Here is a 15,313-nt window from a genome sequence, read left to right on the forward strand (position 1 = left end):
TAGGCGGTGACGACGCCTTTGCCAGTGCTCGTGTCGACCAATCAGTGTCGCGGATCAGTAGGACTCAAAGTCGAGTCCTAATTGATTCCAACAGTATCGATTTCGGGATTTTCCCCACAGCCTTCGTTTGCATGCTTCCGGCTGACCATATCCCCTTTACATCGATCCATTCAATCGTCATACTATACATACAGAGTTGAGAAGTGTGTCATGTCGAACGCCGTGTCCACCTGTAGCGCTCGTCTATCCACTTCCATGACCCAGAGAACAAATCAAACTACCCAGCGTACAGACTGGGTTCATAATAAAACAAGATAGCAGAATCTTTTGGACGCCAAAGATGCCGGGAGAATAGAAGCGTAAATGTGAAGATGTGAACGGGGACATAGTCGTACAGCAGCGAGCGCAAATGCAAGGAAAGGAATCGAGGTAGCGAGTAGCTCAGTAGTAATCTCTGGCACTCTTTTGCAGCTCGATCAGTCGCCATCCTCTTGTCTCAGGATTGTTGACATCTTCTGGTATCCTGGTAACACCAATGGCGTATGTCACCTGTTGGACTTTGTCGTCCATGCCAGAAGCCAACTCTCCGCTCTTTGCGTTGCGGTAGACGTGCACCTCTTGGGTTCTGCACGTGAGGATGAAGACAGGGATCTCTCCAGGCTCCAAAAGTTTTGCGTTGAGAACATCAACACCGCGGATATCCACAATCTTTCCGTCAGACTTGAGACCAGCGGCTTGGTATTGCTGCATCAGTGCAGCGTAAACAGAGTACTGGGCTGCCGACAGCCACTCCTTCAAAACAGCGACGTCGCCCTTGACATAAGCATCCAGAACCTCAGGCAGGATGTATTCGCGCATCTCAGTCAGGAAAGACTCCATCTGGAAGTTGGGGTCCATCTCCCGGAATTTCTTGATGACCATTGCTGTTTCGTTTTCGGCGAAGAAACCAGTGATGCGGTCCGAGATGCTACGAGCCGTCTCAATGAGAGGGTTGTCAGACTCTCTGTAGACAGCTTTCATATTGAAGAATCCTTGGGCGAGCTTGGAGTTGTCCTTCCACTCTCTCCAGACCTCTTTGTACTTCGCGTCCTTGTGTAGTGTTACATTGGTACCGGCACTGTACAATGTTAGTCGAGAAGTATCAAGTTATTAGAGGCAATCTCACTTTGGGTCCTCTTCCATTGGCCCGAGAGCTTTGCCGCCAGTTCGCTTGAGCTCGTTGAGCTCACGCAACTCTCGCCTCTTCCTGCGCTCTTCCTTTTCGACCCAGCCACCATATCTTGATGAGCTGCCATCATCAATGGTCTCCTTTACGGCCTGAAAAGCCTTTGTTTGTCGCACTGGTCTTGTTGCGTATTCAATACCGCTTCCAGTAACCCTAGCAGCAGCACGAACACCCTTCACAGGCATGGTATCCCACGTCCAAGCCGCACCTTGACCCACAGCTGATGCAGTTGCTTTCAGTGCCTCGGCTGTCTTTGTCTTTGCAGCCTCAGAGATTTGGCCAGCCTTTTGGACATTTGGGTTCTGTTGGAAATCGTGCAGCGCGCCGCCCAATTGCTTTGTGCCCTCGTTCCAGTCTTTTGAAGCCTGGAACTCCTGCTTCAGCGTCTCAGTGAAGACTTGCCAGGGGGTCTTGTCACCGTGGGGTGGAGGTGGAGGTGCATCCTGCTTCTCTTTCTTCTGACCCTCCTCGCCTTCCTTTTGCTCACCCGACTCCTCCTCGCCCTCCTTCTTTTCCTTTGCTTCCTCGCCCTCTTTCTTTGTGGCTTCCTCCGCAGTGCTTCCCTCGGAGGTTGTGGACTTCTTAGCCTCCGATTGCGGCACTGGCTCTTCGTCCTTTACAGCCTTTTGTTTTTGTGCTTGCTCGTACAGGGCGGGCCGAGAAGAAAAGTGGCGGGCGTATGCGGCCGATGTGCGGAAGAGGACATCGTGGGGCAGGAAATTACTGCGAAGAAATGGTTGTGGTGAAGCCAAGGATGCCAATGGCACGGAGGTGCGTGAGACAGAGCCTTGCGGTGTCCGAGGCAATGTTGATATCCGTCTATAGGATGTAGCCCTTGCGTATGCGGGTGCTGGTGTTGCAGCGGCGGCGGGTTGTATGCTCCATCGCGCACTGGCGGCGAATGTGCTTGCAGTCAGCGGTCTCATGCTCTGGAAGGGATTAATGCAGAATCTCGAGTCTCAAGTTTCAGCGTGTGACGGGTCCAGGAGTGGTGCGATCAAATCGAGGCCGCGGCAAATGTTGAGTGAAAACGTCAGGCGGCATTGCCATCTTTTTCCGCATCGGCCATTCGGCAATGCCAAGCATCGTAACTTCGCAACTTTCTTTGACCTTCTAGCCCACCAATGTTCCTGCAGTCTTGATTGGGGCATCTGTCACTACCACCAAACATGGCTCACAACACCGCGTTACGGGCGTTTCGATCCCTCAAAAATACAATTGTTACATCATGCCGGCATGCGCAATCGCTGCGACCCTTCACCCACAGTACACGGGCCCTCAATGCAGCGCCGACCGACCGCAATAAACCAGACCAGTCAATGGACTCATTGCTCTCAAATGTATCCCAACATTTTTACCAAGCGGGACAAGACCAATTCTCGACCCTCATCCCGAACGCGGATGGCTTTCCCAGAGTTGGTAACCTAGTCCAGCGCGAATGGGAAGAAGACGACAAGCACAAACTACACGTCTACGCAACCAAGCACAACACACATCTATGCCTTACCAGACCCAACCGTGATCCATTGATCTCGGTATCATGTGGCAACATTGGTTTCAGGAAAGCAGGGAGAGGCTCGTATGACGCTGCTTATCAGTTGGCGGCATTCTTGATGAACAGAATTCAGGATAAGGGCTTGTTGCCACAAATCAAGAAATTAGAGTTGGTGTACAGAGGGTTCGGCCCAGGAAGAGAGGCCGTCACAAAGGCGATATTGGGCGCCGAGGGAAAGAAGATACGGCCATTGATTGTCAAACTGGCAGACTCGACAAGGTTGAAGTTTGGCGGCGTGAGGAGCAAGAAGCCAAGGAGATTGGGTTAGAGACTCTGATTGGTACGGTCAGGCAGTACAAAGAGAAAGGCAGAAACTGTACGATGCGATGTTGGACCTGGAAAGCGTCCACGAATAAAGACCTTCAGCGCTAAAGTACAAGCATCACAAAAGAGCAGTGCCTGTGCAAGGACGACGAATTAGACCAGCTTGAAAGTCATGTTAGATTCCTCGGGAGTGGCGCCCTTTCAGCGGGCGGCATAGTCCTCCCACTAGAATCTGTCTCCGCGATGCTGACAAGCCTGGGCGCAAGATTTCTGGTCTCATTCCTGATATGCCCTCTTGCGCCTCCCTGACTACTTCGACTACTTCCAGCAGAATTGCTCGTGTTCTCCCAGCCCCTTGTCTCCTGAGCTGTCCGAGCGCGTTCTCGTTCTCGATCGTGTCGCAGCATCGACGACCCTTCGTCTTCGAATTCTTCGTCAAGTAACTCTCCATCCGCAGTATCATAATCCGGTGGCGCTATCCATTCCCGTGGTACAACGCATGGAAGAGCGACGCCGATGCTAGCCGCACGATTCAAATAGCCCGGGGCTGGGCGACCGGTGAGTTTTTCGCAGAGATATGATGTGAAGTGATTGCAGTTTTTTGTGAGTAGGTTGTATGATGTCCCTTGGAACTCATGTGAGGCCTACAACAGGTCAGTCGGTCCCTTTTGAACTATCCAGCATTTCAAACCTCTTGTATGATAGCATCCAGTTCCTCGGCAGGGCGGAATGAGAAGCCGTGTAGAATTGCTTGCTTGAAAGTGCCACCCGGAGGCTCCAGTCCGGGTTTGGTCCAATAAACTCCAGTGAGGTCTCTCCGGTCGTGTCCCCCGTATGCGTATTCCTTATCGCCGATGACTACACCAGAGTGCAAGAGAGAGCTTCCGATTGCCCAGAGGATACTCGAGATCTTGCCGGGAGGCAGCAGATCGTAAACGTTGATTGTGATTTCGGTTCTCTGCATGGATAGTGTATTCCTATGGTGGTTGGAACTTGTGCGCGCAGGCTTGGGACGAGTATTAGACGCCATTTTGTGCGCCCGTATGCGTATTATTCGAGTATAGTATTTACTGTCGCAGCTATCTCTGCGCTGGCACCAAAGACGAAGGGTGGGGTATCATAGACACGAATAAAGCAACGCTTGGTACTGAGGATGCGGCCCGGCGGAGGGCGTAGGGTGGTAAGGTGAGATAGACGAGGGCTGTAGACCGGGGCCTGCCCGTGAAGATGTGCGGAGACCGAGGTGTGGGGTTCGGAGATGGAGGATGGTGATGTACGTAGGGTTCATGACAGTAGACGTGCAACACCGCTGTTTGGCGATCCGAGATGCAGCGGCGCGGCTAGCATGCACCCAGGCCGGGGAGGCCATTGCCTCTTTCGTCTTAGCTACATATCCGCGCCAAGCGAGCGACCGAGGTGGTCCTAGCGCCATAACTTAAGCTGTAAAATTCGATTGGACTCCAGTCACCCAACCAACCCAGCAAACGCAGGAGAGCGGCTGCAAGTCACTCTCTCACCCCTCTATTTCATCACGCCCCCCACCCGGCTTCTCACCTTTTCTTTCTCTTCTTTGATACCCACTTTTTACCGTCCGGCAGCAAGTACTGCCAGCCTGTTTTCCGCGCCTTTGCTCTCTTGTTCCTCCCCCGCCAAATTTTTCATCACCTTCACAACTGCCCGCACCTACGCTTCGGCGCCCAAGAAGAAAAAAATGCCTCCCAAGAAGCAAGTTGAAGAGAAGAAGATTCCGCTCGGCAGGCCAGGCAACAACTTGAAGACGGGTATCGTGAGTGAGAGCCCTATGTAGGCCTGTTTTGTCGCCTTCTCACATTAACAGTAAATGCCAGGTCGGCCTAGCAAACGTCGGCAAGTCGACTCTCTTCCAAGCTATCACCAAGTGCTCGCTTGGTAACCCCGCCGTAAGTCGCCCGCAATTCCGCACCTAGAGCTTGCGCTGATATGTCTAGAACTTTCCATATGCCACCATTGACCCAGAAGAGTCTCGTGTCCTCGTTCCCGACGAGCGCTTCGACTGGTTGGTAGAGCACTACAAGCCCAAGTCGGTCGTGCCCGCCCACCTGACCATCTACGACATTGCTGGTCTGACACGCGGTGCTTCCACTGGTGCCGGTCTCGGTAATGCCTTCTTGTCGCACATCCGTGCCGTCGATGCCATCTTCCAGGTCGTCCGATGCTTCGACGATGCCGAGATTATCCACGTCGAGGGTGACGTAGACCCAATTCGTGACTTGGACATTATTGCCGAGGAGCTGCGATTGAAGGACATTGAGTTTGTCGAGAAGGCGCACGCCAACCTTGTCAAGGAAACTCGCAGAGGTGGTCAGAGTTTGGAGATGAAGAAGCTCAAGGAGGAGCAGGCTACAGTTGAGAAGGTCCTCGACATGCTTAAGAATGGCAAGGATGTCCGAAAGGGCAACTGGTCACCTAAGGAGGTACGTACGCATTTTTTTTCCGCATCCTTTCCCATTACAAGATGACAAAGAGCGATTGCTCTATAATCCCAGCTCTCTGATGGCCCATTAACGCTGGGCCGTTCTGAAGTGACGTCCTTTTCTGATATACAATGTTTTTTCTCGATTCGTATTACAAGAGTTCTTTTGCGAATCGTGCTAACGATTTGTTAGGTTGAGCACATCAACCCTCTCTTCCTTCTCTCTGCCAAGCCTGTTGTATACCTTGTCAACTTGAGCGAGAAGGACTACATCCGCCAGAAGAACAAGCATCTTCCCAAGATTGCTGAATGGGTCAAGACCAACGCCCCTGGTGACCCAATCATTCCCATCTCCGTACAGCTTGAGGAGCGCATTGCTGTCATGTCCGATGAGGAGGCCGCCGAGGAACTCAAGAACCTCAATACCAAGTCGGCCCTTCCAAAGGCCATCCAGACGATGCGTAAGGCTCTCCAGCTCGGCAGCTTCTTCACAACTGGTACCGACGAAGTCCGACAATGGACAATAAGAACAGGCACCAAGGCGCCACAAGCTGCCGGTGTCATTCATGGAGACTTTGAGAAGACATTTATCCAAGCGATTGTGTACAACTACCAGACTCTGAGGGAAGAGGGTGACGAAGCCACTGTCAAGGCCAAGGGCAAGATCATGACCAAGGGCAAGGACTACGTTGTTGAGGATGGCGATATCCTGCTGATTAAGGCGGGTGCTGCCAAGGCATAGATTGCTTTATACTTGTATGCTTGAGAGCGGCTGTGTCGAGCCAATTGTGGTTCCCGGCCATGTGTGTATGTGTCTATGATTTACATGCGCGTCTCGCGACGAGGATGATGATGAAAAGCAGCTAGTCTGTATACGAAGGAATGAGAAGAAATGTCCAGTGAAGAATTGTGTTGTACTTGTGGTGTGATGATGATGATGATGATGATGATGTTACTCTTGTATATTTTATTTTTGCTCTATATGATATGAGACCTGGACAATTGCTACTTAACATGGTATTTGTAGATAAAAAAATGAAGAGGTGATGGAAGACAGCATTTTGTGTGGCATTACCTCAGAGATGGCTTGGTCTCGACAAGCATCCAACTGTTGCCACAGACGCAGTGCTTGCTCACGCCCACCAACCACTGATAGTGATGAATAGTATAGCCCTGCAGACCAGGCACAACATCCTCCATACAAGCACCACACCTCACACACTGCCTCAGCATATTCCTGCCCTTCCTGTCAGACCCAGACTCTCCATTCGCGGTAGCACCACCAGCAGCGGAAGCACCAGTGCCCCCAGCAGCACTCTGCAAACTATCACTTCTCCCCCTACCCATCAAGTGGTGACCAGACGTATTAACAGGATGCACCCAGGTGCCGATACCGCGGATAATCATTTTCTGGCACACGTCGACGACATGCTCGTCATGCCAAAGGCGTGCACGTTTTGAATCCGTGAAGCCGAGCCATGTGGTATCGAAGAACATGAGTTTGCCCATGTCGAGTTTATCTGCTAGACAAGCATTTTGCTGGTTGGAATTCCACAGGGTGTCTGTGACTAGGCGCTTTGCTACGGGGAAGAGGATGTCGGGTATTTTGCCGAGGAGAATTTCGCGCTCGATGCTGTTGCGTTGTGCGTCGTTGAGGTTACGTTGTTTGTAGATTGCGCGGATGTGGGCTGTGGTTTCTGTGACGAGGACTTCGAACCAGCGCCACTCGAAGGGGAGTTCGGAGACGGCGGAGAGGAGCGGTGTGTATAGTTTCTTTGATTCTGGGGATTGGACGGGAACAGGACCGCCGGCGGGGTTGGAGGTGGCGGCTTGGGATTCGGCGCTGCGTTTTACCCATTGGATCGGTTGGGCCCAGAGTTTCATCATTGCGCGGGGGAAGGCGGAGAGGAGGAGAAGGATGGCGGGTTTGTTTGTTTCTTTGATTTTGGATTCGAGAATGTCGCGGGTTAGGTCTGCGGGGGGGATGTCGGAGAGGGCGCGGCCGAGGGCGAAGAGGTCGTCGAGAATGTAGGCCATGAAGTGCATGGTCCAGCGGATTGTGCCAATCATTTGGGGGACGGCTTCGGGGCGAAGGTTGATTTTGGATACGTCGCCGTGCATGCGGACGATGGTTGTGAGGATCTGGGTGACGTACTTGATGTTGAGGATCTGCCATGCAGTTTTGCTAACCAAGGTGCGATTGATGGTTCCCTGAAGGCCCAGGAGGTGCATTGCTGAGAGTGTTTTGACAAAGAAGGGTGAGCGTCCGAGTAGGATGAAATGGTTCGTGGATGAGTCGTCAATGCCACAGTCAATATTCACTTGCAGCCCTTCGAACAGCAGGGTGATAAAGTCTTGCTTTCGTTTGTCGCTCATTGAATCGATAATGGCGAAGATGTCGTCGCTAGAGAAGTATTGGTTGGCGGCTGATGAAGACTGAAGAATGAGCGCTGCAAGCGCAGCAGAGTGGTGTGGGTCATCATCGTCTGAAGACAAGGTACCGTGCGTGTATTCCATCAAACGAAGCTTCGTGGTACCATCTAGTTGCATCCCAACAGCTACGCAGTGGTTTGGAGAGAAGGCAACGTGCAACGAAGGTTCAGCGTGCTGGAATACGAAACCAGCCTGCAGTAGCGAGGTTACATTGTCAGTATTGTCGTCTGGCATGATGACCTCCATTGTGGATCGCTTCCTGAACTCGATCGAGCCATCGCTATAGCAAAACGCCAGCAGCATGTTGTACCACATGGGGTAAAAGTCTAGGACAACTGAGTGAAGTGCAAAATCTGGTTGTCGTTTTAACAGAAAAGCAGTCTGAGCAGGCAGTGAGCTGACACTTTTCTTCTTGGATGTAACCTGTTCGAGGCTGGGGTGTAGCTGATTCTGCTGCTCTTGATGAACTTGCCACTTGACAATGATGCTGTAGCGTGTCTCTTGTGGATTCATGTCATACGAGATAGGATTTGGTGGCCTGCTAAATATGGCCTGAACTGTTGGTACGGAGCCGTCATCTTGTTGAGGTGTGACGGGAAGGAAATCAAGATGGGTCAGTTGTGCAGCAGCAGTAGCGGCGCTTTCTGAGGTCCCACCATTACTTAGTTCGTCGTTGGCCATGTCAACAGGATTGCAGGTGTCTTCTAGAGCGAGAAGTGAGACCTGGATTGTGGGCTTTTCAAAGGGGCCGGCATTTTGGCTTCTTTTATCGGCTGGAACGTTCCAAATCGTCTCAACGCGGTACAGATGCAGGCGCCTCTTGACATCGTATGCTGCTAGAAGAAGAGTGTTGTCTATGTTCGTTAGTAGAAAAAAGACATGGGAAACAAAAGGGAAATACCATTATTGGAGGCGAAGGCGGCATGAGTGAACGACTCTTTGGTGGAGATCATGGGACCCAGTTGGGCGGATGCCTCCTGCCAGTTGTTGTCGTTTTGTTGGAAACGGAGTTTGAGTTCACCATATCTCTTCAGATAGATGAGTGAAGCTTTGCCGTCGACAGGATGATGGGCATTGTTGAATAAATGTTGTCGAATGTTCCATTTCCACTTGTTGCCTTCTCGTGCAGCTGACCATGCAATCAGATTCTAGAAGAGTGTAAATGATTTTAGCCGTGCCGAGATGATGGGAATGCTACCTTTTGTGCATAGGGTAGGATTGCGAGCCAATGCATGCCGACAACGGCGTCGACTTCTGATTCTGGATGGGCAATCTCAGCTCTGGTGAAGTGCATGCGGTCCAAGGCCATGGCACAGGAGAAGATCATGACGCGGCCTGCTTGGTCCATGACGGCCAGGTCGTTGCCCAGATGGCTCCATGACAGGTGAATTAATGGAAATACTTCGGAGCCCTGGGGCAGCTCGAGAGGAACCGTCTTTCCGAGAGCCCACTTGCCGGTTTCAGGGTTGCGGGAGAAGATTTTGAGGTTGACGGAATAGCCATCTGGAGTTATGTAGGCGACACAGCCGTTTTTGGACCATGAGATCTTTCTATCACGTGTCAGAGGAGGTTGGAGAGGCAAGGAAGGCTTGGCCTACTGGCAGCAGCCGGTAGAGCCCAGTTCGTCGATACGAGCATCCCGGCCTTTTGCGGGCGGTGTGGTGTTTATAGTCTGGATGTTGACATGTTCCGAGTCGCCAAAGAGATCGTCCACGTCCATGTTGTAGCTTGCGCCATCCATGATGAGGGGCGCCCGGCACGAGGGGCGGCTAGAGCAAGGGGAGACTAGAAGCGGGTGGGGCCAGCAGCGGCCGGGTATCACAGACAGCAAAACGCAGGAAAAGAACGAGGGACGATGTTGTAAGGCGAGCGGCAGAGGATTGCAGAGGCTCCTCGCAGGCTCCCGGGGCGTGGTTGGCACGCAAGAGCAAGGGCAGCATGGATGGCGGCAGTAAGCGACGCGCTAACGGCGACTAGCGCGCTTCTAGCTCGTGCACTGTGCGTTGGAGTTGGGTGCACCATCGTCATGGCCAACTTTTGATCCCAACACGGCCCTGGCCACGACGGATGCAGGCGCTGCAAGACACGGTGTGCAGCTTCAGAGGCACAGTCGTGGCCCGGACGAGGCGCTGCGACGAGAGAAGCGCACATTGCTTGTACTGTTGGCTATTCCCCCGCCGGCCAAGCAGCAGAATCGGGCGTAGGCAGAAAGAGACATGTGATGTCGCAAAAAACAGCCAATGCTTTGTACATACATAGCACACATGTACACATGTACTTAGCCGGCCAATAACTAAGTACATGGCCAGAAAGACCATTCCACGACACGGACAGCTGGCTGTCTGTGGTCAGGCTTGCTTCTGCTGAGCACTGGATGCTGGATCGACTCAGCACGAGCCCGGACCACGGCTATGGACGCATGTCTCTATGAACTGTAAACAGGTGGGTGTTTGGGTGGCCGCTTGGCGGGACTCTGCAGCGGTGCCCCATGGTTGTCGAGGTGAACCAGCGCTGGGCCCGTCATGGTCGCAACCTCCGCCAAACCTCTTCAACTCGCCCGCTCTCCTCCTCCTCCACCACCACACCCACCACAACCACCGCCCCGGCAGCCACTGCAAACGCGTCTGTTTGCGACGCGCACCCGCCCTATTTTTATCGCGCCGTTCACTTCCGGCGCAATGGCCTAGCGCTCCCTTTGCTATTCGCACCCATCTCCTTGACGGGGATCCAACGGCCAGCGGTGGACAGCAACCACGACCCACACATAGCCCTGCTCATTCTGCGCTTCCCACACGCCCGCCCTCAGCACACGCCCTCTACACGCGGCATTTCTCCACGGCCCTCTCAACTTCTCTTCGCACACTCTATGCGCGCCTCTAGCGCGATAATTCCAGCTGCAACTCCCGTTGTAGCTCCCGACGCGGCCTACCGCTGAAGCTGCTGCCGCCGCTTCCTTTCACCATCGGATCTCTGCACCGCACCCGCTGGTCGCTGCCCACTGCTCGACACCCCACACCACTCGCGTCGCGCCTGCCCCCTTCACAATGGCTTCTCCCACCCCAACAAACGTGCCTAGCTCGCCCTTGACAGAAATGTCGGATTCTGAAATCTCGCTCCTCTCTCGCTCACCTACTCCACCCCCCGAGCTGACCACGCTCGCCCACCGACGCGCCTACATGTCGCCCTCGTCCTCACAGCGCTCGTCCGCCAAGACAACGCCTGTCCCCGAAGACATGCCCTCGCCCCCATGCAGCAGCAACGACGACAACCCGCGTCCACCAAAGAGGAGGAAGACAATGGAACCCAAGGAGCGCACGGCAGAATATCTCGACCTGTCCAAGCCCGACGTTCCCCTAGAACACCTGCCCCAGCTGCAGCGCTTGCTGACCGTCTTGCACAAGAAGCGCAAGATTGTCGTCATTGCAGGGGCTGGTATTTCCGTGTCAGCTGGCATTCCAGACTTCCGCTCTGCCACCGGCCTGTTCAACACGCTCAAAAAGGAGCACAAGCTCAAGTCGTCTGGCAAGGACCTGTTCGACGCTTCTGTTTACCAGGATGACACGTCCACATCGACGTTCCACGACATGGTCCGTACCCTCTCTCACCATACCAAATCGGCCCAGCCTACCGCCTTCCACCACCTCCTCGCTACGCTGGCCCAGGAAGGCCGCCTCATGCGACTCTACACCCAAAACGTCGACGGCATAGACACATCGCTGCCTCCTCTAAGCACCCAGGTCCCGCTACCAAAGAAGGGACCCTGGCCCAAGACTGTGCAGGTCCATGGCGGCCTTGACTACATGTCCTGCTCCAAATGCCACGCGATAACGCCCTTTGATGCTGAGCAATTCAACGGTCCCAGCCCGCCTCCTTGCCCGAGCTGCGTGCAAAACGATGAGATTCGTCAGGTCGCAGATAAGAGAAGCCATGGCATCGGCCGTCTGCGTCCACGCATGGTCCTGTATAATGAGCACAACCCCGATGATGAATCAATCGGTTCCTGCGCGTCATACGACATGCGCATGAGGCCAGACGCTGTTATTGTTGCTGGCACCACCCTCAAGGTCCCAGGTGTACGGCGTATCGCTCGCGAAATGTGCAACATTGTTCGTGACCGCAAGGATGGTGTCACGATATGGCTGAATAATGACCCTGAGCCAGTTGGAAAGGACCTTGAGGACAAGTGGGATTTGGTCGTCAAGGGCCCCTGTGACGAAGTTGCTCGCCACGCCAACATGCGCCGGTGGGATGACCCAATGGAGTACAAGACAGTCACGGACGAGCATCTGAGCAAAATCAAGGAAAAGCAAAAGGCAGAAGTGGTCATTGGTACCCCTCGTAAGCCGGGTGTTCTGCGCAATGCCGGCCAGCTGACACCTGGCCAAAGCCCACGCATCCTTGCTCACTCGTTTGACAAGGAGGAACCAGAAACACCATCGAAGAAGGGCACAAAGAGAAAGGCGGACATTCAAAACGCTCAACTAGATCTCTTTGGCAAGGTAGCAGGAAAAGCACCCACAAGAAAGCCCAAGGGACAAACGAAGAAGGCAGCAGGAGCAACCAAGACCAAGGCCAAGAAGGAGCCCAAGGAGGTTCCTGCCATCAACAATGTCTTCAAAGCTACCAAGGTTGCTGTAAAAAGCGGCGCCAAATCTTTGGCCAAAAAGTCTGATGCTGCTTTTCCCCCCATCGAATCACAGTTCAACCCACAGCTCAAGCCAAAGGAAAACGTCGCCAACGTGATTGCTGTTGGAAAGGGCCGGCATCCGGTCACTCCTAGGAAATTGGCAAGACTGACGAGGATCAAGTCAGACTATGTCTTCCAGCCCGTGTCAAACGTGGACGGTCGCAACAATCACTCGCCAAAACGGCCACCTATTGAAAGCTTTACACCTACCAAGGACCGAACACCCAATGCTCAGATTGAGGAGGAAATGGCATTTGCACACGCCACATGTACGAGTGAATCTCGTCCTTCATCATCTGGGAGTGCACAGCGGCATGTAATCGAGAGCCCTACAGGTGCTGTTCCCAAGAACATGAACCACCTTCTTTGCTAGCATCCATCGCATTTACCGGCGCTGGAGGTACGACATATTTTATTCTTCTTTTCGCATTTGTGCGCGTGCTATGACTGGTTTGAGGCGTTTGCTCGTGTGTACAGATGTATTCCAGCTGTATCATTACCTTTTTTTCATGTTGGACATGCGTATCCTACTTGTTTCGGCTGCATGATACCCGGGCGGACCCCTGGTCGAGGCAGAATAGGACGTTAGAGTCCCTTGGGTCCTAGGACTACGTTTTCAGGAGATAGAATAGTGCTCTTGCCGCAATTGATATTGGTTGTTTACCATCTCAGTCAAGTCATCTTATTGGGCCATTTGACATGGAGTCGTATCAACGTTTTACTTTTTTCCATGCACCATGTTACTTCTCCCGCTCTCGATACGTGACTGTTGTTTACACTGGGTTACGCGTCTTTGACACGCCTTCGGAGGCTGGCGCAGTCTTGGCGCTTTGTCCACACTGCGTGTCTAGCTGACAACTTGCCTTTTGACCCTTGCCCTTAGCATGTTCGCCCGATATAGATTCGGCCTTTTTTTTCTGCTCATGATAATCTACTGCTAACGTCTGGCTGTAATTGTATGCAATCCCAGCAAGCTGCTCTGTCTGGTGTTGTAAAACAGAATAACGCTACCTATTATATTCCGACTCAGCTAGACTGGGCGTGAAGATATCTCTGGTCTACCTTAGACAACTTTATCTCTAGACTGTAGAGCTCGGGAGTCAAGCAAGATGTCTTCCCCACTTACGGTACGGAATCTGACTCCGATTGCTATTTCTCTGCTGCGTGTTGAGCGGTTTGAAGATCCAAACACACTACAATCAAAAGCCCATGGATACTTTTTGAGTCCCAAAAGCACTACGCCCGCAACACCTACGTCGCCAGAGCTCAGTGGACATGCCCAGAGTTTCAACCATCAAGATCTGGAAGTCACGTTACAGCCTTTTGAATCCTATACGCTCAAGTTCCCCAACCAAAATCAGCCTCGCAATGCAGCTACATTGTCAAGCCCAGTGCTCCGTATCACGATTCAAACGGCCAAAGCTGAACGCTATCGCATCGACTCGAATCCTTCGTACACGCAAAAGTCGACGCAAGCCTTTACTGCACTCTCTGCAAACCCCTCTGCAAACTACAATGCCATTTTTCACCCTTCTAAGCCAATTCCTCACCTGGCAATCCAAAGCAACCACATTCCCAGCTATGCCTCATGGATGTCCACACTCCCCGACAACCTCCCTCTCTCTGCAATCAGCATACCAGGAACACACAACTCACACACGCACTACCGTGCCCTACCATCTGTCAGGTGTCAAGTCCACGACATAAAAACCCAACTGGAAAACGGCATCCGCTTCCTCGACATCCGCGTACAACCCATCCACGCAACCGACACCTCAAAAAAGGAGCTCTACCTCGTCCACGGTGCCTTCCCCATCAGCCTAACCGGCCCCAAATATCTCGCCCCGATCCTCCAAACCTGCTACAACTTCCTCGCCGCCCACCCCAGCGAAACCCTCCTCGTCAGCCTAAAAAGAGAAGGCGTAGGCAGCGCAACAGACGACCACCTCGCCACTATACTGCAAAAACACTACATAACCCCCAACTCGACTCGCTGGTACACGCAAAACAAAACCCCTTACCTCTCTTCCGTCCGCGGAAAACTCATCCTACTCCGCCGCTACACCATCTCCCCATCCCCTTTCAACAATCCCAACGAAAAACCAGCCGGCCTCGACGCAACAGCCTGGCCCCACAACTCCACCCACGCCCTCTTCCCCTCCTCCCCTTCCTCCCCCACCTCCCCAACCCAATCCTCCTTCTGCCTCCAAGACTACTGCGAAGTCCTCGTTCCCTCTCTGATCCCGGAAAAACTTCACCACTGTACCGAGCACCTCGCCCGCGCAGCAGCAGTTACGCATCCCATACCGGGTGTAACAACGGATGCCTCGCATCCCGTGCCGCCTGCGCCTTTGCACTTGAATTTTCTGAGCGCCAGCAATTTTTGGAAGAGGGCGTGTTGGCCGAGTGCTATTGCCAAGGTGGTGAATGAGGGTGTGGAGAGGGGGATGTGTGGGGGGTTTTATTTACAGAGTCTTGGTTCGGGACAGGAGGAAGAAGAAGAAGAAGAAGGGGTAGTTAGAAAAAGGCAGGAGAACGGGGATGGAAGTACTGGAGTAGTCATTATGGATTGTGTGGGTGAAAATGGGGATTGGGATTTGGTTAGATTGGTGATTGGCATGAATATGGGTGTTTTACTCAAATATTCCTTTTGTATCGCTTGAATAGAATTGGAAGGGGTTTGTTTTTGTTTCGGAC

General features: G+C 52.9%; 7 protein-coding genes across 7 annotated transcripts; 4 read left to right on the forward strand and 3 right to left on the reverse strand.

Annotated features, from left to right (window-relative positions):
- Positions 1 to 441: 441 nt before the first annotated feature.
- Positions 442 to 2,151, reverse strand: COCCADRAFT_107863 (uncharacterized protein; the record flags this gene model as incomplete). The annotated part of the gene is made up of 2 exons (XM_007718576.1): positions 442 to 1,117; positions 1,166 to 2,151. The coding sequence occupies 2 exons, from the start codon at positions 2,149 to 2,151 to the stop codon at positions 442 to 444; spliced, it is 1,662 nt and encodes a 553-aa protein (XP_007716766.1).
- A 243-nt stretch (positions 2,152 to 2,394) lies between these two features.
- On the forward strand, positions 2,395 to 3,048 carry COCCADRAFT_40626 (uncharacterized protein; the record flags this gene model as incomplete). The annotated part of the gene is made up of 1 exon (XM_007718577.1): positions 2,395 to 3,048. One exon carries the CDS (start codon positions 2,395 to 2,397, stop codon positions 3,046 to 3,048), a length of 654 nt encoding a protein of 217 aa, XP_007716767.1.
- Positions 3,049 to 3,214: 166 nt separating this feature from the next.
- On the reverse strand, positions 3,215 to 4,074 carry COCCADRAFT_8780 (uncharacterized protein; the record flags this gene model as incomplete). The annotated part of the gene is made up of 2 exons (XM_007718571.1): positions 3,215 to 3,688; positions 3,736 to 4,074. 2 exons carry the CDS (start codon positions 4,072 to 4,074, stop codon positions 3,215 to 3,217), a joined length of 813 nt encoding a protein of 270 aa, XP_007716761.1.
- A 681-nt stretch (positions 4,075 to 4,755) lies between these two features.
- COCCADRAFT_107894 (uncharacterized protein) lies at positions 4,756 to 6,238 on the forward strand (the record flags this gene model as incomplete). Its single annotated transcript, XM_007718578.1, has 4 exons — positions 4,756 to 4,830; positions 4,892 to 4,963; positions 5,012 to 5,497; positions 5,690 to 6,238. The coding sequence occupies 4 exons, from the start codon at positions 4,756 to 4,758 to the stop codon at positions 6,236 to 6,238; spliced, it is 1,182 nt and encodes a 393-aa protein (XP_007716768.1).
- Positions 6,239 to 6,567: 329 nt separating this feature from the next.
- COCCADRAFT_8782 (uncharacterized protein) lies at positions 6,568 to 9,670 on the reverse strand (the record flags this gene model as incomplete). Its single annotated transcript, XM_007718572.1, has 4 exons — positions 6,568 to 8,783; positions 8,831 to 9,077; positions 9,128 to 9,479; positions 9,528 to 9,670. The coding sequence occupies 4 exons, from the start codon at positions 9,668 to 9,670 to the stop codon at positions 6,568 to 6,570; spliced, it is 2,958 nt and encodes a 985-aa protein (XP_007716762.1).
- A 1,303-nt stretch (positions 9,671 to 10,973) lies between these two features.
- COCCADRAFT_40630 (uncharacterized protein) lies at positions 10,974 to 12,989 on the forward strand (the record flags this gene model as incomplete). The annotated part of the gene is made up of 1 exon (XM_007718579.1): positions 10,974 to 12,989. The coding sequence occupies one exon, from the start codon at positions 10,974 to 10,976 to the stop codon at positions 12,987 to 12,989; it is 2,016 nt and encodes a 671-aa protein (XP_007716769.1).
- A 736-nt stretch (positions 12,990 to 13,725) lies between these two features.
- On the forward strand, positions 13,726 to 15,279 carry COCCADRAFT_29910 (uncharacterized protein; the record flags this gene model as incomplete). Its single annotated transcript, XM_007718580.1, has 1 exon — positions 13,726 to 15,279. One exon carries the CDS (start codon positions 13,726 to 13,728, stop codon positions 15,277 to 15,279), a length of 1,554 nt encoding a protein of 517 aa, XP_007716770.1.
- Between the last annotated feature and the right edge of the window lie 34 nt (positions 15,280 to 15,313).

Source organism: Bipolaris zeicola (genome assembly GCF_000523435.1).
Source record: "Bipolaris zeicola 26-R-13 unplaced genomic scaffold scaffold_241, whole genome shotgun sequence".
NCBI classification, from domain to species: domain Eukaryota; kingdom Fungi; phylum Ascomycota; class Dothideomycetes; order Pleosporales; family Pleosporaceae; genus Bipolaris; species Bipolaris zeicola.